General features: G+C 51.3%; 1 protein-coding gene across 10 annotated transcripts in view; it reads right to left on the bottom strand.

The window, feature by feature from the left end:
• The window catches only part of FAM117A (family with sequence similarity 117 member A), a 62,463-nt gene that overhangs the window by 1,230 nt on the left and 34,921 nt on the right, over positions 1 to 26,312 (bottom strand). For 3 of the 10 annotated variants that reach the window (XM_064582836.1, XM_064582839.1, XM_064582838.1), the window contains 7 exons: positions 16,460 to 16,629; positions 8,717 to 8,846; positions 8,152 to 8,247; positions 6,393 to 6,503; positions 5,784 to 5,918; positions 4,455 to 4,656; positions 2,912 to 3,062 (listed from right to left, as the gene is read on the bottom strand). In XM_064582836.1, the coding sequence (XP_064438906.1) occupies positions 2,912 to 3,062; positions 4,455 to 4,656; positions 5,784 to 5,918; positions 6,393 to 6,503; positions 8,152 to 8,247; positions 8,717 to 8,846; positions 16,460 to 16,629 (995 nt within the window). The other 7 variants (XM_064582840.1, XM_064582842.1, XM_045889105.3 and 4 more) reach the window with 7 other exon arrangements.

Genomic DNA, 26,312 nt, shown 5'->3' with positions numbered 1-26,312 from the left:
CTGGAGAATGGAGAGAGAAACACACACACACACACACACACACAAGGGGAGAAACAGCCAGTGAGAACTGACAGGAGATGTCATGGCATCAGGGGAGCAGGGGAGCTGGGTCTCTGTTCAAACAGGGTGGTAACTCAACCAAAAAACTACAGGCTGCTGAGCAACACCCAGTCTTTAGGCCCGCAGCAATCCATTTATTAGGAATATGGCTGAACAACAGGAAATCTACTTCAGCTAGAAACAGGAGGGATTGAAGGTAGACAGGAAGGAGAACTTCCTGACGAGGTGACTTTAGAAGAGGAGACCAAGGGATCTTTTAATTTGAGAGAGTTCATCAGTAAACAGTGTTTTGAGGGCAGACCACTTGCCTAAAAGCAGAGACCCAGGCAAAATTATTTTCTAAGACTTTGGACAGCCTAAAGCAGGGTTTCTCAGCATCAGCACTATTGCCATTTTGAACTGGAAAATTCTTGGTTGTGGAGAGCTGTCCTGTGCATTGTAGGATGCTTAAGAGCATCCCTAGCACCTGCCCACTAGATGCCAGGAGCCACCTGTGTCCCCCTTAAGCTGTGACAACTAAAAATGTTTCCTGACATTGCCAAATGTCCCCAGGGCGTGGGGAGAGGGGGGGATGTCTCCCATTGAAATCTACTGACCTAAAGAGTCTCATTCTTGAACACATTTGAAAGGGGTGATTTTTCAAAGCCCTTGCTGAGATGCAAGGGTAACAACCATGGCAGGAAGGCAGGCCAACCTTAACAGGGGGTCTCGGCTCTAACTCACCATGTGCTCTTGACCCACCTGCCTCACCTTGAATGTGGAAAGAACCATCCCCACACCTTCCTAATCATGTGGAAGAAATGGAAGCATAAAAGGAGTGAGGTCAGGGAGTTCTAGAGTAAGGAATCCTTATGATAAAGAGGAGTGTCTGGCCATGCTCTGAGGGGAAGCGGTTGAGAAGCCGCTGGTTGCGAGGGCTCCTGGGGAAAAGGGAAATGTGTGGTATGATGGTGAAGCTCTGTTACCAGTGGATCCCTCGACTGCCTTCCTCTTTATGTATAATATATAGACAGAAAAATGAACTTAGGGTATAGCATGGGAAATTGATGACCATTTTAACTGTAGAATTCTAATAATTCCAAATCCAGGAAGAAGAGCAAGACAGGAGGAGGGCAGGGGTGCGCCCAGAGCGAGAGGTGGAAGAAAGAGGTAAAAACCCATGTGCTGGGTGTATCTGGGAAGGCCTGGGGTCCCAGCAGAGTCCACAGCAGCAAGGTCTCCCCTGACCAAGAAGGGTTTACAAGAATCCCACTTTATGGACTTTGAGGAATGGGCAGGAGAGGGGAATGCTCTCACTGTGTGCATGCCCACGTGGGGAAGGTGACCCAGGAGACCAAGCCCCACTCGAAGGACAGATGGCATGACCCTGAATGGCTTGATTCCCCTCCTGGGAAATCCAGGCCATCTTATAGGATCAGCAGCTAGGAAAAGGAAAATGTGACAGAAGAATTGCTAAACACAAGAACTTCCCAATGGGCAAGCTGATACAAGGAAGAGGCCCCAGTGAGCTGAGAATTTCTCTCCCAGGGCCTCTTGGAAAGCAATCCATAGGTCACCACCTCTTTTTTTTTTTGAGATCATGACCTGAGCCGAAATCAAGAGTCGGATGCTTAACCGACTGAGTCACCCAGGGCCCCAAGAGTCACCATCTCTCTCAAAGGATTAACACAGGGACAGGAAGCCTGGGGAGATGGCTTGAAGACCCTGGCTGTCATCGTGAGTCTGTGGAAGAATCAGGATGGGCACAGCCTCATTTCCACAAGCAATCCCAGGCGGTGGCTACTCAAGTATAACGTGGACTGGGGAGAGACCCAAGTCTGCTTAAGCTGCAAGATCTGGTCTTTTTCCTCCATGCCACCCCTGAGGACCCAGGCTTCTTGGAGAGCTACATAGCGAAGCTGGGAGCAAACACCCCCGGGGCCATGGCTTTCTCCCTAACTCCCACTTTGCCTTCTAGCCGTACCCTCTGTCGCTACCATGGACTGTCCCTTACCTGCGACGCGAATGGAGCTCTCAAGGCTCAAACCCTGTCCTAGCTACGTCTCAGCTCACACACCAGGACCAATTCTCCCTAACTGAGAATCTGCCCTTCTGACTATGAAGCTGGTGGGGGGAAGGAAATGAGCTCTTGGGGTGCCTGCTACGGGGGACCGGGTGGGCATTTGGAAAGGTTCGGCCCTCCATCCTCTCTGCTAATGGGAGGGAACCGTGGTAAAGAAGTCAATCAACATCAGAACGGCTTCTGAACTGTCCCACCTGGTTTGGAATATTCCACAGTCCTTCCTTGTAAGGACTGGAAATTTCTGTCTGGGAGTTCATGACCCTTGAACCACTAGAGCGACAGGGTGAAGACTTGACTCAGAAGCAGGGAGGAAGCTGTTCAGGTCCCCCTGCCACTCCACTGGGGACGAGACACTTCCCATCTCTGCCTGAAGAGAACTTTACTAACATGTTCTCTCTCCCTCCGATTACCATCTAGCAAACTCACACCTTCCCCAGGGATGGAAAAAAAATAGAGAAAACAAAGGGCTCGGGTTTCAGATCTCTTTCCTTTCCAGCTCCCACAGCATTTGTGGCTGGCATGTGGGCAGAGAGCAGGTTTCCATAGAGAGCACGATAAGCAAAGATTGAAGGGCTCCAGTAGGTAATGTCAACAAGTCTGACCGCGGAAAAAGTGTGATCCCGATCATCTGAAGTTGACAACGGCCCCAGGCTGAGAGAGCCCAAGATGGAAGAAGGGCCTGTCAGAGAGAACAGTGCAGGGCTCACCCCCATCCCCGGCTCCGCCCCACCCCACCCACCCCGTCCACGGTCCACGGTCCACGGTCCACGGTCCACAGGAGGTACTCACACGGCCTCTTCGAACACACGCACTCTCTCGCAGCCTTCCGGGGGCTCCCGTTTGAAGACGTAGCTGTGATTGGGCCGAGGGGAGGCGGCAAAGGCAAGGACCGGAGACGGGCTGCTGTCTTCAAGGCAGGCTGGGCGGCCCGGAGAGGAGGCTGCAAACAGAGTGAGGCTGAGGCCAGTAGAACTGAAGGGAAGGAGGCTCTCCACTTTCCTGGGCTCAGGCTTCGGTGTAAAGGGGCGAGCCTGGGACATGTGGTGAGGGGGTTGGCAGTGCTTATGCTAATCCAGGTTGTTTGTCCATGCTTTATTTACCTTAAAATAGCTTTAAGAAGGCTTACAAAAATCTATATATCTTGTTATACAGGATAAAAAAAATACAGTTGAGGGGCACCTGGGTGGCTCAGTCGGTTGGGTGACCGACTCTTGATTTCAGCTCAGGTCATGATCTCAGGGTTGTGAGACTGAGCCCCACGTTGGGCTCCATGCTGAGCGGGAAGGCTACTTGGGATTCTCTCCCTCTGCCCCTCTGCCCCTGTGCTCTCTCTCTCAAATAAATAAATATATCTTTTAAAAAAATACAGTTGAATTGATGGAAAAATCAGGTCTAATAGCAATTCTGTATTCTCAGGAGGTAGACTACAACTGGGACTCCAAGTCTGACTTAAAGGAATCCTAACTTCCGTCTCCCTGCTTTCTTCCAAGACCGCACCGCCCTGCTGCCAACATACCACAGCTTTGTCCTCTCCACAGCCCTGCCAAGCTATCCCTTCTTCCAGGAAGAGCTCTTGTACCAACTCAGAGAAGCAGTCTTTACTCAACCCCACTTGTGGGATAAAATCCTCTCCCTTTCCACACAGTGAATGTACTTTGCCTAGGCTGCAAATATTGACTTTATCTGTATTTATCTCACATTTATTCCTTATTACTCTAAGCTCTGTTTACCTCTGTGTAGTGTGAGATTATGCCCTTGACCAGCCTACCTCACAGGGCGCTGTGAGAATCCAGCTGGGGGAGGCAGGCCACAGTGCTTTGGGACAGGAGGATCATTATCGTGGGGAGGAAGGGCTTGGGTCTCATCCTCCCATAAAGGAGCCAGGGCACAGGACGAAGTAGAGCTTTGGAGTTGGAAAGCCTGGGTTTCAGTCCGGGTCAAACAGCGTGACCCTGGGGCGAGAGACCACATTCGCTTATTGTCTACCTTTCCCAAACACCTTGAGACCTGTTGCTGGTAATGCGTGCAGTGGACCAGCCGGACAGACCCATAGGCTTTCTACTCGTTAGCGAAAATAGGAGGATGAGAGGCACTGCTTGCGTGCTTCCCAGTGAGAACAGAAGTGTGGGTGCAGAGACTTTATATAAATTATAAATCAGGATCTGTGTGAAGGACCATTACTACTGGTAGTATTGCATATAGAATAAAGACAACCCATGATATTCTAGTTGGTTAGTAAGGAGGACTCCCAGGCTTGAAACTGATTAGAGGGGGAAAGGGCGTGGAGGCCCCCCTGTACCTCAGGCTGCTGCCCCAGCCCCCCTCAGCTTACCTTTGTCACTGGGGATGGATGCCAGCTCCTCGACAGCACCCCGGTGTTCCTCGTGGCTGGCCGGGCCTGAAGGCTGGGGGGATGTCAGGGGCACGGAGGGAGAGCCGGCAAGGTTGCCGGGCTCCAGGAGGAGGAGGGGGTGGTCACAGCTGCCACTCTGGGCGGGAGCGGGGGCACGGTGCCCATCAGGGATATCAAGGATCTGCCAGGGAAGAGGGTGGGGAAGGAGTCTCAGGCCCCTCTCTTTTGGCCATGAGAGCGGCAGTGACCCTTAAGCTCCTCCCCTCGCTGTTGTTCTGACCTCTATCCCTGACGCACAATGACACCAGGACATGGCTTTCTCAAGTCACTGATTTAAGGGAAAGCCCCTCCTATTTCTCCCCAGCCCTTGCGACCCAATTTAGAATCACATGTTTATTTGTATGGTTTCATCATGGTGACGCCACCAGCAGGCTGTAAGCCTCGAGGGCAGGGACCTTCTCCGGGAACACAAAGATGAAGAATATTTGGGGAGCATGAGAGGGGGCGAACCACCAGGATACTAACCACGCAAGCCACTGCAGGACAGGCATGCACATCATTATCACGTATGAAATACCCCCTCCCTGCTTCTTAGCCATCAATGGTAGTTGTACCCCCAGCTCACCGAATTGCAAGCAGGTGCCTGGGTGGGTATCAAATCCTACATATACATCAATTAAAAATCAACTAGCAAGTAACTCATAAACTGAGGAGTGTGCCCATTAGAATTATATTAATACTGCCCAACTGGCATTCTCCAATTGTACTGTGTCAGTACAAAAATGTGCCTGAGACGGCAGAAAAGGTAGCAAATAATTCTGCCTGGGAGTGGGGTGGGGGTGGGGGGGAGGGGGGAGGCTGCACAGGGGCAACTGGGCATGAAGGATGAATGCAGGTCACCAGGTGGACATGGGGGGAGAGGTGGTTACACAGGCGACTGAGGCACGGGAGGGGGACAGTGATGGGGATGAGGACGCAGGGAGCAGGGAGCCGGTGCTTTGGCTGAAGAGTGGCGCCGAGCCCCTTCCTCCTGGCTGAGAAGTCTCCCCTCCACTGAGCCCCGCTCCCTCTCTTCCCACCCAGCACCACGAGCCTGTCCCGGCTCCACCGCCCGGCTCTGCTGTCCTGGTGGCCAAGTCCATTTGAATCTAATGAACCCGATTTGTGTTCCTCGTGCAGGGCGGCGTTTACACCACGCTGTTGACGTGGCCACAGCCCGGAGCCCCCCGAGAGCCAGAGTCCCCCCGGCCTGCACCCACACTCCCCAAGCCGCCGGCTCGTCGTACATCAAGGGCGCGCCCCACTCACCCGCAGCAGCTCCTCTTCACCCTGTTCCTTCACAAACACCTCCTCCAGCTCTTGGTTGAGCCCTTCCAGGCTCCGGTGCAGGCAGGGGCTGAGTCGCAGGACAGGTGACCCGGAGGGGAAGCTGGGAGGGGACGCCTGAGAAGGAGGCAGATGGAGCGGTCATGGAATCCCCCCTCCCCCAAGCCCCGGAGAGTTACTAGTTCTGACCAGGGGGTAATGTCATGTCTACACAGCAGAACCAAGCAAATAAAGGAGGATCTGGGCACGGGGACTGACTGCAATAGGACAGCTCAGTGGGTTTTTCTCCAGAGGTTAGCGCTTTGGGAGTCTAGAGCGTGGTTCTAGCGCTTGCAGGCTCACCACTGCGTCAATTGTAGGGGGGCGCGGGGGTTGAGGGGAGAGCCATTCGCGAGGGCAAAAAGCCCTTCCAGCCTCACTCAGCGACCCCCAGTTTGTGCCCAAACCACCTAGGCAGCCACGTGGCCATGGGGTGGGCAGCGTGGCAGGCTCAGTCAGCGGCTGTAAGACCTGCGAGGACCTGCCCACACGGGGCCGCCACGGGCGACAGCAAGGGGAGTGGGCCCGGGGAGGGGGCGGACACATACATACCCTCAGTGCTCCCCGCACTGCATGGTCCCCTTGCAGGGGGGAGCCCCGCTCCTTCTCTTTCCCGCTGCGGCTTAGCTTTGTCCTCTGCAGCTGTTGCTTCAACTTGGAAATCTGGTAGCCCAGAGATGGGAGGGGGAGAGGCAGGTGGAACAAAGCTAAAGGGCACGGGGTCCCTCCTCCCCGACGTGGCTCCCACCGGAGGCCCACGATAATGCATAAAAGGAAGATGGAAAACCTCCCAGGAGACCTCGGTGAGTTCAGAACTGATGACATGCTCTTTGGGCCAGCTGGAGACCTTATTAACTAGATATTTGGTGTTTCTGAATTATCATGTATTCTACGGATCAGTTGGAAATATGAATCAGATGGATCAGTTTCCAAAAATTTCAAAATACGCAATGCCGAAACCATTTTTGTCTTTCACGGATTCCAAACCGTGGAATACTACTCTATTAATAGAAATGGGAAATGATGTTTTTGAATTCACTCTTCAAAGTACATTCACAGCTATCTCAAAGGCCCCGGGACCAGGAAGGATGGAAGGATTTCCCCTCATTTTAAAGTAAACTGCACTGAGCAAGGAGCTGATGCTCAAGAAGGAGTATCAGATTTTGTCCTGACTTTCGTATCTTGTAACAATTATGCAGTATTATCAATGGTTTTGACTATTGTCTCTGTCACATTTGTAATTCTCCACCTACTCGCCCTCAGCTGGCGAAGGCTCAGGAGATGCAGATCTGTTTAAATATGGGCCCCAACGAAATAGGATTCAGAGAGGAGATCTGCCGCCCATAGCCATACAAGTTATGACCACTGCCAAGAAGAAAGTGGTTTTAGATCTGCTATCGGGCACCATTCACACGACTCCATGCTTAGTGTAAATAACTTGCTTACTCTGATCATTCCGAACTTAAAATACTCCATCATATTTCCCACTAGCTTTTAACTTGTAGAGCATTCCCTTCACATTTTCTCTGTTCTTGCAACCAAGAGAGGCTCGAGGTGACTCCCAGTGAGTCGGCCCTCAGGGGCCGCCAGTTGGAGTGGCAGGTGGAGCTGGTTTAGGAGCCCGGAATCCCCGTCTGTGCTTCTCTCTATTCAACCTCAGTGACTGGAGTCCTCCTGAGAGAGGGGGAGGGCCAGTGAAAAGTGTTTGGGAACACACAACTATTTTTCTCTTCTAAAAATAAGGCTGGATGGGATGCCTGGGTGGCTCAGTCAGTTAAGCGTCTGCCTTCGGCTCAGGTCATGATCCCAGGGTCCTGGGATCGAGCCCCGTGTCGGGCTCCCTGCTCCGCGGTGAGCCTGCTTCTCCCTCTGCCTGCCGCTTCCCCTGCTTGTGCTCTCTCTCTGTGTCAAATAAATAAATAAAGTCTAAAAAAACCTAAATAAAACAAAAAAAAGGCTGGATGCACAGTTAAGTAGGTGGTAAGGTTGGGGGCTTCCAGTTCCCAGAAACTCACTCGGAACGGCTTATCTGGATACAAGCTCCAAGCAAGCGAGAACAGTGCTGGCTCCCACCCTGCGCTGGGCTGCTGGAGGGCACCAGCGGTCGCTGGCAAAGGCCCTGCCGGCGGAAGGGGCTGGACTCCTAAGCCGGGCCACCAGGACACTGACAGGCAGCTTTGAAGGAGCCATCTCATCCGGAAAAGGCAAGTGAGACCGAAGATGTGAGGCCACTTTGGAGCAGACACATCCACGGCGCTGGGCGTGGACAGGAGGCAGCTGCTGTGGCCAGGGAGTCAAAGGGGGCACATACCTCTTTTCGGTGGTCTGTGCTGCCCCAGGACGCCGAGCGCTTGTGTGTACAGGAGCTGGCCCGCTCACCTTCCAGCTCTTGCCAGGACAGGGGCGTCTGCAGGGGGAGAAACCCCGTGAGACAGAGCAGCTTCTCGGGCAGGCCCCGGGGAAGCAGCCACTTCCTGGACAGAGGTGGTGGCTCTTTGAAGGCGTCTCTGTCGTCTGGTCATCAGCCCCCTGAACATGCCCGCCTCTTTTATTCTTTGAGGCTTCTCCACCTGCACCGCCACTCTCCCAGTCCATGTCCTCCAGGAAGCCTTCCCTGATGAGCCAACAAGGCCAACCTGCTCTTTACTCTTTTGTGACTTTTACACAGGGATTCTGGCCCCAGCTATTCCAGGTGCTCCCCAAGGGACAAGTCCTGCCCCTCCCTCTCCCAACCAGCTGCAGAAGAACACGGGCTCGGGGGACCCCTGGCATCCTCGATTCGTGGACCCTTTATGGGTCCGGCACAAGTTCAGGTTCCTGGGAATGTCGTGAAAAACAAGTTACGAGATGGGACTCCATTAAGCAATCATTATTACTTGGTAAAACAGGAAAAATGTCAGTAGAGGTCCCCCGTCCTCCATCTTCGACCAAAGCAGGAGACGTCTGTGTAGCGCAGTGTCTAGAGCTGGTTTCAGGGGGGGCTCTGCACACAGACTTGAAGTCCTCCTGAATAGGCACGGGAGGGGACATTCTCAGGAAGGAGGAAGCCAGAATTCTGAACTCAGCCCTGACCCTGACCCTTTCTGGCTTTATCACAGCTCCTTCTCCTGGGCCCTGTGCTGCCCTTTGTGAGAGCAGACCTCTCAGGCGGCCATATCCCCCCGCCTCCTCCCCACTCCCCAGCTGCATAGCAGGCCAAGAGCCCAAGATTGAGGCAGGGGGAGTTGCAGACCCACTTCCTGGGCCCCAACCTGAGGGAGGAAGCTGTTGGCTTAAGCATGAGGCAGAGGAGGACTAGATCACTTCCCACCACCAACACCCCCTACTTCCATTCCAAGGGAGGGGCCCAAGGAGGAATGCTCCAGGGGAACCAGCTCTGACTTCTCTACATGAGCTGCCAAACCATGAGGGCCTGGGAACCATCTCCTCCAACAGATCTGCTGACCTCCCCCGAGAGACTGTTGCAAACAGAAAAGGGGGAGGATAAGGGGGGGGGGGAAGAACCCCAACCACTCACTACCCAACAGCTGTGAAGAAGAGCGGTGGGGCGGGCGGTGGGGCGGGCGGGGGGGGCAGATTGCCCTGTGTGACAGCTGTATGGAGGGGCCACAGGGGACTGAGTCTCCCTGGCTCTTCCTTCTCCCAGCTGCTGACCAGGACATTTCCCGGGCCATGCGACACAGCCAGGGTGAGACGGCTGCCCCACCCTCCTTCCCTGACAACGCCGCAAGGAAGATGGGCCAGGGCTCCAGTCTTCACACACCCGTCCTTCAGGAAGAGGGCAGGCAGCGCATCCTTCAGGCTGCAGCCCAAGCCCTCGAGGTAAAGCTGGCTGTGACAGCATTCAGCAACCAAGCGGCTAACTGGTTGACTCCCAAATGCCTGTGTCTCCCCAAACTGGGGTGCCGGCAGCCAGAGCCTGAGGAAAGCTGTGGCACATACTGCAAAGTGAGGAGGAGGGCCCCCTCTCCCAGAGCCCCCTCGGCCCAGCAGACACACAACGCGCCTCCACTCCCGGGGCTCCAAAGCCAACCCTACAGATCGTTAGCTCTGCTCATCCAAGCTGAGCTCCACGCAAGCCTGCTGTCCCTGGAAGGTGGCCGAGGTCACAGGGGACGGATGGCGAAGGCTAAGCTGGTGATGCCCATTTCCCTCCCACTAGGAAGGTACTGCACTCACAACAGCCCCATCCAGGCTGTCAGCAGCTCTATTGACATCTCTTGCAGACTCTTCAACTGCCTCCTTCCTTCTGAGATGTGTGAGAGGGTGGAAGGAGAAACGTGGGCTGGCAGCAGAGGCTAGAAAGGATGTGAAAATTCACGCCAAACTGGGATCGTGTCTCTCAGTCCATCTTGCCTCACCTCTCTCTGCTCAGCCACATCCTCCAGCAACCGCTGCTGCCTCTGTGTAAACCATGCTACCCAGACTATTGTTCTGCCTCAACACTCGGCCAGCCCCTGGTCACAGATGTCGCCATTTTACCTTCCATCCCACGGGCCCTCTGTACCGGGCCCTCATCGCATCCAGGCAAACCTAGCTCTGCCTCCTTTCTCCCCTTGCCCTGGACCCCAAGCCTGGCCTCTCCGTCTCAGAGGGCCTGCCCTACCAACTCTTCCCAGCCTTGCCCGCGGGGAGCCCGTCTAACTTGTCTACTTCGTGCTGACTGCTCCTCGGCCCCACGTCTCCTCCGTACAGATGGGCTCCGAGTATCCATCATCCACACGCTCAGCGTATAGTTACTGAATGCGCACTGCGTGTCAGGTACCATTCCAGGGCTGGCAACACAGCAATGCACAAAACAACAAAAATTCTTGTCCCCTTTGAGTTTACGTTCTAGTTGGGGACATAGTTGAAACAGTGATAAGTACTAAGAGAAAAACACAGCAACAAAAGGAGATAGGAATGCTGGGCAGGGGAACATGATTTTAAATGTCAGGGACATCCTCAATGAAAGAGTAACATCTGAAGGAAAACGTGAAGGGGATGTGGGAGTGAGCCATGTGGGTATCTGAGGTAACAGTGATCCAGACAGAGGGAATAGCAAGCGCAAAGGCCCTGAGGCAGGAGCAAGCCTGGTTTGTTTGAGAATGATAAGGAGGCCAGTATGGCTGGAGCAGAGTGAGCAAGAGGCAAGGCAGTAGATGAGGAGGTCAGTAGGTGTGATAGCCTGAAAAATGGCCCTACAAAGATACCAGGTCCCGATCCCTGGAACCGATAAGTGTTACCTTATATGGTAAAGTTTTTGCAGATGTGATTAAGTTATGGATCTTGAGATGGGAAGATTATCCTGGATTATCCAGACAAATTAGGCCATTACAAGTGTCCTTATAAGAGAGACGAGGGCAATCAGACACACACGGAGAAAGATAAGGGGATGTGACCACAAAGGCAGACACTGGAGTGATGTGGCCACAAGCCAAGGAACGCTGGCAGCCACAGAAGCTGGAAGATGCAAGGAATGGATCTCTCAGTGAGTCTCCAGAGAGCACGCAGCCCTGCCAACACCTTGATCTTGGCCCAGTGAAACAGAATTTGACTTTTGGCCCCCAGACCTGTGAGAGAATAAGGTTTTGTTGTTTTAAGCCATGAAGTTTGAGGTCATTTGTCACAGCAGCCCCGGGAACCTAACACAGTAGGTCATCCTATGTATGAAGCCGTGTCCATGCTGGCTTTGAGCATCTGTAAGGCAGGCTCATGCACGGGTGTGGGATTTGGCCCCTCCGACTCAACGGGGCATGTCAAGAGTGGGGACCATGCCCTGCTCCCTAGTTCCAGTGCATCTGGGTAGACGGGCCGCTTCGCCTCTGGGTCTCACCGCAGAGGTCTGAGCCAAGGTCTCCCTGGGGCACAGAAAGGCTCCCCTTCGAAGAGTGCCCCTTTATGGCACAACAAGGGTCGAGCCATGCGGCAGGACGGCAATGGAAGGAGTCGCTCCACATGATCCTTTGGAAGTGGAGTGGAGCTTGAGCTTTGGTCAGCAGATCAAAACATCGTATTTGTCAAGGGGATTCATGCACTGGAACAGATTTATTTTAACACCTTGGCCCAAGGGGAGCAGCTGAGAGAAAAGCAGGACCACGTACTAGCCATGAGTGACATCAGCCACCTGTGCAGATGATGCTCGAATTATGCACAACTGGATGTGGGTCAAACCCAGGAAGCCTTGCCTGGGCTTCTGAGCTCCCAGAGCCACATGCGGAAGGATAAGTGGGTGTGGGGGTGGAGGACAGCTGTCCAAGGAACAGCCCGATAGAACAAGACAGGGGTGGGATGGAGCCAAAAACCCTCCAAACTAGAACCTGTTTCTCTGACCCCAACCCAACTCAGTTTCTACCTGGAGTCCCAGGCAAGGGTCCTGGCCCTGCTGTCTCCAGGGACCTTGGTGGAGCCGGTTAAGCCCTGGGAACACAGCCCCATATACCTCTGCGGGGACCAAGAACAGTGTGGTGCCTGGCCTGGTACAGAAGATGCTCAGTAACTACGTGTGGAACATGACATTCGGCAGGGAATCAGCCCCTGGGGGACTCTGGCGAAACACAGGCAGGAAAAGGCTCTCTGAGGGTGGTCCGCTGGCCCGAGCCAGGAACTTCGGCTGGAGGTGGCCAAGGCCACCGTCCCTGGCCCTCCAGTGACTACGTAACCCTCAGATTTTCCATCATGGACCCATTTTCAAATATTCTGTGCTGCTGTCAAACCATATGCTGACCAACCGGTCCTGCTCGCCAGTTTGGAAAACGGGCACCATGCCCAGGCCCCCCCACCCAGAGAGCAAGCCTCTGATGGGCAGACTCGATCATGTGTCATCGCTAAACGCCGAGGCACTGGCTTGGGAAAAAGAGTAACGAAAGGAAAGAACACACAGTAGGGAAAAGTCCCAGAAAGGGACGTCTTCCTCAACAAAGAAGGCCGCCTCTGCTTCTGGCCTACAAGACACTCTCGGAGATTTGTCAAGGACTTCAGCTATTTTTTTCCTCCATCGGATAAATCAAGCCTAAAGAAGAAAGTCCATGCTAGAGGCTTCCGCACCTCCCCTGGAGCATGTGGAGGAAGCAGGGCTGGGATAAGCAGCACAGGGGGCCGGGCAGAGCAGGAACCCAGGGTCCCGTCTGTCTGCAGGATGAGACCAGCAGGGGAACTGTGCTCAAACAGTCATTCCAGCTGTGGTGAGACCACTTCCTCCCTGCAGAAGAGTGCACGGAGACACGAGTGCTTTGCACAGCAAGACGAGAGGTGGAGACGGTACCCCGCCCTGGCCCGCCACTAGCAGGGCCAGCCCAGAGCACTTGGTGGCTAGCTCGGGTTTACCAGCTGACCTGGGGACAGGGCGGTCCAGAGAGGGGAAAACGTATTCAGATTGGCCTGCAGAATCCTGACAAAGTCCTCCAAGACACAAAGAACCTCCTTCCGATGATGGGGACTCCATCCAGGAGCCTTGCTAGTCCTCCCCGGCTGGCCGCTCTGTGCCCCACTCCCGCTGTACCCAAGCTCTTCCTTGGGCTCACCAAGCTTGTCTCTGGGAGACCTGGGCAGCTCTCTCCCATTGCTCTTCTGGGCTCAGAACATGCAGCATTTCACAGGATACCCAATTCCCCAAATAAGACTCAGCCACCTCTCTTCCTCCCCTGCCCCAAATAACTTGGGTAGCCATCTTGCGAGGAAGACTCGAGAATGCAGCACGCTTGGCTATCTAAATGGCAGGTGCTCTGTGTCTGCGGCCCAGGTCAGAAACTTGCTTGGAACGGGCAGGGTTCTTGTTTCCTCTAGGAGGTTCAGCCCAACTATGGTGCTGCCCTCACTACAAGGCATGTCCCCAGGAACGCCACGGCTGATGTGGTCTCCAAACACCACACTCGAGCTGCTGGCTCTGGGGTGGGGGGTGGAAGGGCAAACAGGAAGACAGAAGTGAGGGCCTGCCTGCCAGACACAGTAGAAGTGCTACACTGGTGTGTCTGGAAGAGAAGGGGCAGGAAGCAGGGGTAGGGCTCAGAGAAATGAGGGAAAGGTGCTGGCCTCAATCTATTTTTTTTTTAATATTTTTATTTATTTATTTGAGAGAGAGAATGAGAGAGAGAGAGCATGAGAGGGGGGAGGGTCAGAGGGAGAAGCAGACTCCCTACCGAGCAGGGAGCCCGATGTGGGACTCGATCCCAGGACTCCAGGATCATGACCTGAGCCGAAGGCAGTTGCTTAACCAACTGAGCCACCCAGGCGTCCCTTCAATCTATTTTTTTTAACAACATAAAAGCTTTCAAGGACTTTGGTAAATCTTGCCTCCCCACCTTCCCTCTACCCTTGTCCATGCCCCTTGTATCTAGCCCATTCTGGGGATATGCCCGTGCTCTGGAGAGAAGGAACAGCAATCACTTAGAGAGAGGTCAGCAGAGCCTCAGGTCTTCCTGGTGTAATGCCAGTGTTGAAGGAGGTAGTTTGTGTCAGGCTAGGGGGGGCTCGAACAGGAATTTGACTGGAGCCCAAAATCTAGACGCAGAAAATTCCCAGAAGACCAGGACTGAAAGATGGGCAGAGCGCATATTTTGGTTTGGATGCCTACGTTGATCAGAATTCTCCTACCTCTTGACTCCAGCCACAATATTGACAGGTTGCTAAGAGTTCCTCGAGGGCTGGAGCCCATCCCGGGAAAAGAGGAAAGCTGCACAGCTTGGCCTTGCCAGACCCATGGAGGCGCATCGCTGACCTCTGTCTTGCCGTGGCAAGAAGCCCAGACTTGTTATATAAAAGATCTGGCCTGCAGCTGGAGCCCGAGCAAAAACACATAGCCTAGAGCCCAGGCCTCTAAATCCCGCCAGGGAACATCTGAGGCCAACCCTCCCTTGAGTTGACAAAGAGAACACTCTCCAAGGAGTGGGGTAGAGGCTTCCTAGAAGGTTGGTGGCCGGAAGTGACAGAGATGGGGAGAGGTGGGAAGCCCGCACCCAACAAAGGGGGATGCACTCATGAGCTTGCACACCAGAAGCAGCCTCGGGTCCTGTCCTCCGGGGAGCCCTACTTGACTAGATACATTGTTTGGATTAAACACTACTCTCCAAAGAGAAGGGGGTGTGTACTCCAGGCCTATGAGGGCAAAGCAAAAGCCATCTTACTCAGCCTTTCCCAGGGATGCAGGGAACAGCAGTGCCTGGGGCTCTAAGGAAGCAGGCCCCTGCCGTCCACCACTGGAGTCTGTCCTCCCTTCACTTTCTGTTTGTAGATCTAAAGAGGGCCACTGATCTCAGCTGCAGCAAATTCTTGTTGGTTCAAGGTGGGGCATTCCCATGAGAATTCCTCTCCTCTAAACCATGCCAAACATTTGGCCCCATCTCATCCCTTGGCTGGCTGTTCACTGGCCTTCATGGAACTGGCATCCAGACTCACAGAGGCCAAATCTTGTTCTCATTTCCTTATCCTTCATTCCAACATGCCGAGAACAGTACTGGGCATTTAGATGTTCACTAGCAACATTTGAAAATGGATCTCACTAAAATAAATAAATAAATAAAAGAAGGGGACCAACGGGACATGCACAAAAGAGGAGGTAGGGGATGTGAGTGCACGGAACACTTTCACGCTTGGCTGTCACTCCACCTGCGAGCAAGAAGAGTGGGCACACGCTCCTGGCTTGCAAAGGAAGAGCCGACTTGCCCAGGACCCCCAAGATACAGGGCCGCTTCTGAGCCCCTGTTCTTCCCACCCTGTTTCCTCTTTCCTGAGAACAACTCATTTGTTCTGAAGTCAAACAGGCATGGGTTTAAACTGTATCAAAAGAGAAAAGACTGGACCCTGAACAACTGCTAAGAATGTTGAAGTCCTGAATCAGATTAAGATATATCTTTGTATGGGGGCGCCTGGGTGTCTCAGTCGGTTGAGTGTCTGACTCTTGATTTTGGCTCAGGTCGTGATCTCAGGGTCGTGAGATCGAGCCCTGAGTTGGACTCCGTGCTCAGCTGGGAGTCTGCTTGGAATTCTCTCTCTCCCTCTGCCCCTCCCCACCCCTGCAGGCATTCTCTCTCCCTCTCTCTCTCAAATAAATAAATAAATCTAAAAAAAAGAGAGAAAATTTTACATAGGAGACGACTCCTTGCTCCGGTCAACACTATCTTATTCAAAAACTCCGGGAAGCCTGGAGTTTGGGTGGATGATCTGCGGAGATTCCTTCCAAGTTTAGGATTTCTTATTGAAAAGACTGCCAGGAAGAAAAATACTGACAGAGAGGACCTGAGCTCCAAAGGACTCGAACGGGCCCAGTGGACTCCCATGGGCTGCTGGCTAGGGCTTGAGTCTTCATTATCTGAGAGCTTTCCACTCTTACTGCTCCAGCAGGATCTATCCAGGCTCAACACACTTTTGGGGCCTCTCTCCCAGTTGTCTGGGGAATACAAACTCAGTTGAATGTTGGCTTGCTTAATTTTAGAAAGGTAAATCCCATTTACCTCATTTTCACGTAAGTTTACAGAGAAAACCAAGCTGACAAATATCAGATGCTGAAAAGCCATATGGTGAAGATATGCAGCCAAAACCCAGGACAGATCATTTCAGTGACCAAGAGTTGGTAAGTAGACCAAAGGTCTCCTCAGCCAGTCCCCACCCCCCGTCCTTATCCCCTTAGGAGAGCACGTCATTACCTGGGTGGCTTTGTCATTGGTACAGCAGGTGAAGGCCCCATCGGCATCTCGTGGCCACTGGCCCAGAAGGTAGGAGCTGAGGATGGTGTCCAGGGAGAATGTACGCCGGACCTGGGGTGGCTGAGGCCTACACACTGACTTTTCTGGGGCCACGGAGCATGGGACGCTGGCTGGAAGAGAGCACAGCCCGCACACCTTGACATCAGCATGGAGGAAGGAGACGAGGTAACCAACCTTCTGTCTCCTAGGAAAGCCTCACCTGACGGCCACGTCTTCCCTTGTATACACCTCCCTCCTAAAAGATTCTTTGAAGCGGCCCATAAAAGCAAATACAGTCTGACCAGAGCTTTTCTGACTTAACCAGATGGCCTTTATCACTGGAAGCAATTTACATCATTTTATTTTAGACAAGGGCTTACTTTATAAATGTCTTCTATCTTTTTCCTGTTCCTAGTGGACTATGAGCCCTGAACTCCTAAGTCTCGGATTGAGTTCCAGAGAGCAGGACTGTTTCCCATCATTAACGAGGGAACTCTAAGGGGCCCCAAACCAGTCTTTTATCCCTTGCTCTGCCTCTCTCCAGCACCCACTGCAGGGCTCCTAAGCACTGCACAAATTCAACCCAATTAACTGAAGGACTCTTCATACTTCCTTCATGACGGGTTAGCTCAGGGAACCTAGGTGACTGAGACAAAGAGAACAACAGAACTCCTTTCAACCATCCGGGATGGAGGAATCCAGCTTAGGAAAATCAGTCTTTTGGTTCCCTCCTCTGTCTCCCCTCTTCTGGCTAAATGGGACAAAAATAAAGCAATTATAAATCCATCTATTTAATTTTTACCTTGGTTAAAGCTTTTTGGGAGAAGGTAAAAATTGAGACTGTTGATAAAATGTAAGGGTTCTGGAATCATCTGTAAGTTTCAATCATCTGTCTGGGTTGACCCTGCTTTCCATGGCCACATTCAAAACATCTACTATCTTAAGATCTGTAAAGCCTCTTTCCTTTAACAGAGCAAAACATTTTCACATCTGTAGTAATCCCTTGATAATTCATGTGTGCATTTAGGATCGTAGGTATAAATAAACTTGAAGAGCTTTATATTAAAAAGACACCAACAGGTTGGCAGTTCCTCAAAAAATTAAACATAAAATTACCATACAATCCAGCCATTGCGCTTCTAGGTAAATATACAGAAGAACTGAAAGCAGGGTCTTGCGCACTCATGTTCATAGCAGCGCTATTCACAACAACCGAAAGGTAGAAGCAACCAAATGTCCATCAACATATGAATGGATAAACCAAATGTGGTGTATACATGCGCTGGATCATTAATTTCAAAGGGGGATGAAATTCTGATACATTCTACAATACAACGAAACTTCAAAACATTATACTAAGTGAAATAAAACAGACACAAAAGGACTAATATCGTATGATTCTACTTCTGTGAGGCAAAGTCATAGCGACAGAAAGTAGAATAGAGGTTACGAGGGACTTAGGGGGTGAAGGGAATGGGGAGTTATTATTTATGGGCACAGAGTTTCTGCTTGGCATGATGATAATTTCTAGAAATGGATAGTGGGGATGGTTGCACAATATCGTGAATGTACTTAATGCCACTGAATTATGAACTTAAAATGGTTAAATGGTAAAATTTATGTTAAGCATTTACCATGATAGAAAAGCAGATGCTAACAACACTGTATATTCTCCAAATCCATTTACGTATTTACACACATTTTGACATAGTAGTAATCAATGTGAAATATACATTATGTTCTCCTTTGTTCTACCCATTTCATATACCCATTTCCAGGTATCAACAATCTACATATTTGTCATTTCCAATGACTACATAATATCCCACTAGGTTGGTATACAGTTGTCCACTTGAGGGGTCTCCCTGCCCACAATCTAGATATCACAAATGTTACTGCATGGATAACTTTCAGTCTGTTTTTATCTAATTCCTGGCATATTTCTGAGTCCTCTCCCTCAGCTAGCATTGTGTTCATTTAAAAGAAAATGATACATTGTAAAAGTAGTAAGTGTGAATTGCAGAAAGGTCAGGAAATATATAAACAAAAAGAAAAACCTCGAATCTCAACATCCAGAGATAATCACTGCAATACTATGAGAGAGATCCTTGTCAGCCTGACCGCTCTGTGTAGGTTTTAAAATAAAAAATGGGACCATACTATACATATTGTTTTGCAATACGTTTTCACCTTATACCATGAACCCTCTTCCAAATAATATATATTGACCTACAAGATATCCTTTTAAAAGATCTTAACATTTCTGTTAAAACTCTTCAAAGGCTCGTTTTCGAAGACAGTAGCCAAAGGCCTCATGTTCTGGTCCCACTTACCTTTCCTGTACATTTCACTCCTCTTCAAGGTCTCTATGTCCTGGACAAGCTGTACTATGAACCATTTCCCACCCATATCCTGTGTCTTCCCTCCTCTGAGGTTTTGCATAGGTGCCCAGAGTTGAAATCTGCCCCATGCGTTGGGGCCAGCCTGTCTTTACACCCACAAAGCCTTCTGGATTCCCTGGAAGGATTTTCTGATTTTCCCCAGCACTTTGTACTCTTCTAGTACTTAGAATCCTCTCTCTTGGATTATGGGTATTTTAACTCCTAGATAATAAACAACCCGCGGCCAAGGACTGTCTCTAATTTATCTTTGTACCCCACACAGTGCCGAGAACATAGGGCTGGTGTTTGGCAGATGCCTAAGTATTCATATAAAATAAAAAACCCGTTACTACAAGGGAATACCTGCTCTAATTATATCATGGATTTGAAGTTTGTCTGCCTTGCACATCCATGTTCAACCCGCCCCCCACGAGTAAAGCCCCTAGGGCTGCCTGTCTCTACCTCTCTCTGGCTCAGGAAGGCCTGGCCTCTCTCTTCTCCTCCCTGTGCCTTGTCACCAGTAAGTCAGTGACAGGCACGCTGGGTTCAAGCCCCAACTTCACCTCCCACACTAGCATGCCAACCACCCTTTCTCCTGTCCTGGGTTTAAGATCAAAAGGTGTCGATCCAGATATTTTGGGGAGGTTTTGACGCATGCTGGCAGGCAGGTCAGACACAACACTGCTGCCCTGTGGGCCTCCGAAACCGTCTGGGAGAGCCTGGGGATGAGGCGGGCGGCAGCCCCAGAAAGCAAGTTTACGGGAACACGTGACAGAGCAGCAGAGAGGCAGGTGGGAAGCCGATGAGCAAGAGGCCACCATAAAGGCCAGAACACGGTGATCCTGACAGCTGCTTCAGCAGCGAGGAGGGATCTCTGGGAACAGCCTCGCCCAGCCCTCGGCAGAAACTGCAGCAAAAGCCTCCTGGAGATTTTCTTTTACTGAGACCATGAGAGCTCTTCGGTATTTATATAGAACTTTTAAGGTTCACCCCACCTGCACAGTCCTTTCATATGGGTCTTTTACTCTCCCATCAGCCCCAAAAGGGGCTTGGGGGGATAGTAAGGGAACCGAGGCCCCCCGGAAAGGGCCAATCTCTGACTAGACTAGGTTGCCCACGAGGTCCGAGGCAGTCCTACGCCTAAACCCAAGCCTCCTTCCTCTTCAATCACCCCACTCGGGCTCCTGGCCCTTTGGCATCAGGAACGCTCTCTGAGGTTGCAGGGGACACCTGCCTAGACACCTGCAGGAAGGACTGTCTTTTTTGCTCCTTTTCGGGGAAGGGAGTCTTTTGATAGCAGGCATTGCCCAGGTGTCTGTACTGACTTTCTGTTTTTCGGGTTGGTTGGGTTGTTTTTTTTTAAGTCTTTGAAACCTTGGGATTCTACTATCTCCCAGGGACAATTTAAACCACACGCGTTTGGTATCAGTTCGCATTACCCCTCATATCCCACCCCACTCATGAGCTACAGTAGGAATCCACTCTCAAGGGCAGCCATCAGAGATGGGACCGTACTCCCAGTACTCCTGGGGTGAAGGAGGACCCAGAATCCTGGAATTCATGGTGAGAATCCAACCATCCACTTTGGTCAACTCTACATGCTTTCTGGCTACCTTTGACCAAAGCGATTCACAAAGACTCTGAGGGCGTCATGGGTCCTGACTTGCTCTTCCATATGCAAAAAAAATTACACAATAAAAATAAATAAACAAACAAACAAACAAACAAACAAATAAATAAATAAAGGAAGAAAACAAGACGGGGGTGGGAGATAGGAATGGAGAGAAACTGAGCTCCCCAATCCAGGACCAGTAGCCCCTGATGCCCTCCTCTCTGCCAGACCTGCAAGGATCTCACTGCATCCAAGTCAAGCTGGAGGCCTTGCCTCAGTTTCTTTTCCCCCAAGGAGGCAGCCGGGCCTCAGCCTTATTTCTAGGGTGACCACAACCTCCCGCTGCCACAGCTCCTACCAGTCACAAGGTGACAGAATCACCTTCTGTCTCAGAGACCTCAGCAAGTCCCCACTTCCCCTCCCCAGCCCCCAATTCTTGGCATGTCCCGACACCTCTGAAGAGAGTTAAAATGGCAGGTTTCCTTCATGCCCAGAAAATGAGGGGGGCCACTTTTTGAAAAATTAGATTTTGATAGGAAATGAAAAATTAGCACTTATTTCAGAAACCTTGTCCTAAGTGGTTTGGTGAGCACCTGCTAACATGGGCGCCAAAACTGATGAAGGGCTAACCCGATGTGCCAAGTTCCCCCCAAGTGCAACACAAACTAAAGCTAGAATCAGACAGCGACAGGTCTTGTGCCATCGTCCAAGGGGCAACAGGCTGGAGCGGTGTGGCCCCCGAATGGCCACAAGAGGCTCAGATGTGAGGGACCCACTTCCGACCGAGGCTCTGCCTTCCTCCTGATGGCACTGCAGTCAACACACCCAACCTCCCTGGACCTGCTCTCCCACCTGGCAAGCGGAAGCTCAATCCCAGCCTACGGTTACTTCCTATCGATGCCTTTAAGAACAGGAGGGGAGTTGCAAAACTGCTTTTAAGTCTTCACTAAACAGATTAGGTTGAACCACTTCATGTCACTTAAACCATCCCTCCTCCACAACTCTTTAGGATAGAAGGTGGGGTAAAGGAGCCTAGAAAAGGATTCAGCCCAGAAAAGACACACAGAATGAGTTCCAGCCACACTGTCCCTTGGGAAGGTGTACTTCTTTAGCGTCAAAGCTTTGACCGGTGACAGCCTAACCCAGCACGGACCCCGCCTTGAGGAAACAGTGCAGAGACGGCTTGCACGTGCCTGTGCTGCCCAGGGGGCCCTCGCTCAGCTGGGAACATCCCCGAAGAAATCTGACAAGTGAGCGTAGTTGAAATGGGAGCTCGTGGGCTTCTCCCTCATGGATATACCGGAAAGATCTGGGGATTGGGTTCTGCCCTGCCATTGTGTGATTATGGTCAGCTAAGAAGCACTGAGAAGTCACAACGGTTGCTTGTGGTTGGAAGCTGAACTGGTTTCATTTCTGGAAAGTACCCCTCTCAGATTTGGGAAACGGGGGGGAGGGCAAGAGGACAATCGGCTCCCCTATCTGAGAAGGGATGCCCAGATCATGACGGGCCACGACAAAGCAGCAGGCTGCCGGGGCACCGGCTGGGTGCCGGCGGGAGGGTGGAGTGTCCTGTTTACAGCGCTGTGGGGTATTATCGGCCCATCGCATGCAGCAGCCTCCACAGCCCAACCACCTGGCGAAGTACCCTGGCACGGGGCCAGGCCATTTCACCATGCAGCTGAGCAGTGGCGGATGCTTGTGTTCTTGGGCAACAGCAAATGGAAAAAACAAAACAAAACGACACACACCGGAGATAAGAAGCCTTAGGTGCTATCTTCCAGAGCCACTCGGTTCTGTTTCCCAACTGCTGCATTTGGGGCTCTGAGGGCAGAGGGCCGGCGGTCGGGTGTCTGTGCGTTGGGGGAGGAGTCCATAGGGCAGAAAGCAAAGAGCAGACAAGACACTGGACCGACAGCGGCCAAGAGGGGCCTGGCGCACCACCATGGACGGGCTGATTCCTCTGATGAGCAGATTCTGGGCGCCCAGGCCGAGCCAACCTATAAGCACAGTGATACAGGAGGAGGAGCACCTGAAGCTGCTCACGGGGGTGAAGTGTACAAGGCTGCTGTAATCCCTAGGGGCCAGGCTACCAGACACAACTCCCGGGGGTCCCCCCAGCTAATGCCACTTCAGAAGGACCACCAAACTGTCTCTCCGGCTCCCTCCTATCCCTGGCTCAGGCCTGACCACACCAGCAAACCCTCACCCCAGGAACCCAAAGGAGGAGGATGACAACACTCAGAAGAAGGGCAGGAGGGGGTCAGGGGAAGGCAGCAGATGATGCAGGAAGTAAGGCTTTTGTGGCTGCCTTTCTCAGCTTGGCCAGAGATAGAGTGTGGGGTGGAGGTTTGGCAGCTTACAAGCAGAAAGCAGCCGCTGGCCAAAGGGTCCCAGCTGGGCGGGGGGGGGGGGGGGGGAGGGAGGCGACGTCACTCACGTTACCACCTTTGAAGCAATGAAGAAGCCTGGGAAATGAGACAAGGCTACTCTCCCCCACCCTCCATTAACACGAGGCCTAGAGATCCCAAAATACCCAAGAAGGACTGCAGAAGGCAGAAAGACAGCCGATGAGATCATACGCGTGGCCCAAACTCAACAACTAGCTAGTCTAGCAAATGAGCTACGAGTCAGTCACTTTCTCACGTTGTTGGGCTTTGAAGCATTATTAGCACTAGTCTCCCACCTCCCCTCTTAAATAGAGATAGCTCACAGTACCAGAAGCTGGAGCTATACTGGAGGAAATAAGAAAATGCAGATGAGCAAAAACTGAAAAGTTAAAACTGTGCATGTCCCCGGCCCAGAGATCGCCTCCTGTCCACATCCTTCCTGATCTCTCCCCATGCACGCATGTATGCGCGTCTTTTTAATAAAATGAGATCCTATGATACGTGTTTTTCTGCAATCTGCTTGTTTCCGTCGCTGATCTTCCTTCAGAAAGAGGAGCAGGCAGGGGCGGGGCAGTCTAGGAAGCTGCGACCGGGCACAAGGCTGGCCATCAAGGGGGCAGGCCCTGCCCCATCCCTGCCCCAGCTGTGATGCAGCACTTCTGCTGGGGGCCAGGAGGGAGGGGGATATGTTAATCTGGAGAGAAGCCAAGTAAACCAGGGAATCAGCATTTCTAAACATTTTCCCAATAACAGACTGGCAGTAAGGAGGGGGAAGTTCCTTCCAGCAGCTTGATAGGGATTCTTTTTCCATTTCAGTCTGTGTGTCGGGATTAAACACTGCAGGCGGTCTTCTGAGCAACCTGTGGTCCGGCGCCGCTGAGCTGCTTAACTCAGGGACGTGTGGGTCTGGGAGGGAAGTTGTGGTCAAACTGAAATCCCCAATGTGACCATACAAGAGTCAGAAGCCCTCCTTGGAAAGCCCAAGGAGACCCCATCCATCCCAGCTGGGAAAATTACACCTGGGGCTTTAAACCCTTTCAACACCAAGCAGAGAGCTCACTTCAGCCACAATAGGGAGAAAAAGCTACAGAAACTAGAGTTAAAAAGAAAGAAGGGAAGAAGAGGAACGTCACATTTCCCTGACCAAGAAGGCTTATCTAAAGAGACAAGAGTGATGATAGTTGTATACGCATGAAAAACTACTCAGCCAGGCCCTCAATTAATTGCTAATTCCACGGTTAAGTGTGCAGCTCACGTGAAAGCATTTCTGGCCCTGTGTCTGACTTCCCAGCACGCAGACCACATCTATGGGAAGCTGGAGAGAAGGGCCAGGAGAAACCCATCTAGAGAGGTCACTGGGCAGAAAGAAATAAAGAATATGCTCTCTGCATCAGGAAGGAGGGAAAAGGGTGATCCCAAGTGTGTGAGCGTGCGCACGTGTGTGTATAAAGAGTAGACAACAGTTATTTAGACGGTTGTTCAATTCTCAAGAAGCTGCAGTTAGAAGAAAAGGAAGTGGTGTGAACTTTTCACCTTTTATCTGAATTCTCTGAAGAGTTCTGTAGGATTTCAACATTCTTAAAACAAAACAAAATACTAGCAGTTAGTGATTGGAGCATGCTTTCCTTTGGGAGCCACTTGGCCTCTGCAAGAATAGCATAAATAGCACATAGCCTAGCCCTCTCCATCTTAAAAAAAAAAACAACAAATCCCCACCCATGGTTATTTGGGAGCGACGAATCTCTGGGTGGCCTATAAACTCAGAGGACAGGCATAAACCCTTCAGTATCTCCGCTTCTCACAACAGTCTGATTCCTATCAAGTCAAGAAGAAATCACAACATCCAGTCAGCTCTCAGGCAGTCTTGTAAGATAAGTGAGGGAGAGGAAGAACCAGAGATCAAGGAGGTTCATCTACAATAAACCCTGTGAGAGGACACATGTGACTGAAACTCGCTGATTCCTGCTCTGAAGGTGCGCACCCTATACTCGCGTGAATTCATCGATGGAAGAGGATGCAGAGCTTCCCAAGGGGTCACAGGTGGGGGCCTGTGACGCACCCTCATGTAAAGAGGTGAGCTGATTTCTCCAGGGCCACAGAGCAAACGGAGATGCAGATCTTTGTTCCCCAGAAGACTTGTGAGAATAGAATCCCCACCCCTGTGTTCCACTGTCAAACTCAATCATCATGACCACCTGGCTGCTTTGGTTCAGGAACTAGTCCACGGGTTGGAAGAGTTCTAGTCCTTTCCCTTGCTAGGAACCAGGGTGATCATTCCTGGGTCTCAGGAACACTGTTTTACCCACTGGGCATCTTGGGTGGGTCAAGGGGGAGAAGAAAACAACTAAAAAATGAGAGATTCCTTTTTTAGTGAGGAGAGTGGAAACTGTGTGAAAGGAAGAAAAGGAAATGGGAACAGAATTATAGCTAACTCCCAAATAGTCAAAATAATTTCTGTTTTGTGAACCAACTAGGACTTATTTTTAGCTCCATCCAGCCTGCCTTCCCCTGACCTGAAGCAAACTGCTAGACAGCAATATATGTGTAAGCAACTATTACTCAATTATCAATACCAAGTCACACAATATACCTAGTCTTTGACAGAATTTGACCCCATTTTGTTGCCTTCCCCCCCCACCTATGACTTCAAAACCCAAAAGAAAAAAATTTTTATTCCTCTTTTGAACTTCTCATGTCCATACTCACATCCATAAATGCTAATTCAGAACTAGCCTTATGCAACCCCAAAGTAATCTCTTAGGAAGAGTCATCAGTGGGTGCCAAACACTGTAGGGAACAGAATTTTTAAATAATGCCAAAGTATCACCCCATAAACCACTTATTAAAAGAATAATGTAGTTTTACAGTGGGAAGTCTGGTGGTCACCACCTCAAGTGATCAAGTTTAGCCATTACTAGTAATGGACACTCTGACCTAATATACCTCCTAAAGTGATACAAAGTACACAACTTCACCCACGAAATGTTCTTGCTAGAAATGTTTTACCAGAATCAAATCAGGCCCAGACCTAACTATCCATTTGCAGGAAATACAGGGGATAGAGGAACAAGTTAAATGCCACCATGAAAAAACAGCCAGAAAAATCCAGAATGTGGGACAGCTAGAAGGCAGAACTGGTCCATGCTTTTCAAAGTCATTAAAAACCAAAAACACTAGTGGAAGGGGAATTCTAGATAAACATTTTAAAAAGACATAACTGGGGCACCTGGGTGGCTGAGCCGGTTAAGCGTCCGCCTTCGGCTCAGGTCATGATCTCAGGGTCCTGGGACTGAGCCCCGCATCGGGTTCCCTGCTCGGTGGGGAGCCTGCTTCTGCCTCTCCCTCTGCCGCTCCCCCTGCTTGTGCTCTCTCGCTCTCTCAAATAAGTAAATAAAATCTTTAAAATAAATAAATAAATAAAAAGATATAACCAA

The sequence above is a fragment of the Mirounga angustirostris genome, unplaced genomic scaffold, assembly GCF_029215605.1.
Source record: "Mirounga angustirostris isolate CCGP_5_RB_7025 unplaced genomic scaffold, mMirAng1.0.hap1 SCAF_17, whole genome shotgun sequence".
Lineage (NCBI taxonomy): Eukaryota > Metazoa > Chordata > Mammalia > Carnivora > Phocidae > Mirounga > Mirounga angustirostris.
Note: the sequence above shows the minus strand (reverse complement) of the source record. Positions and strands in the feature narration are given on the sequence as shown.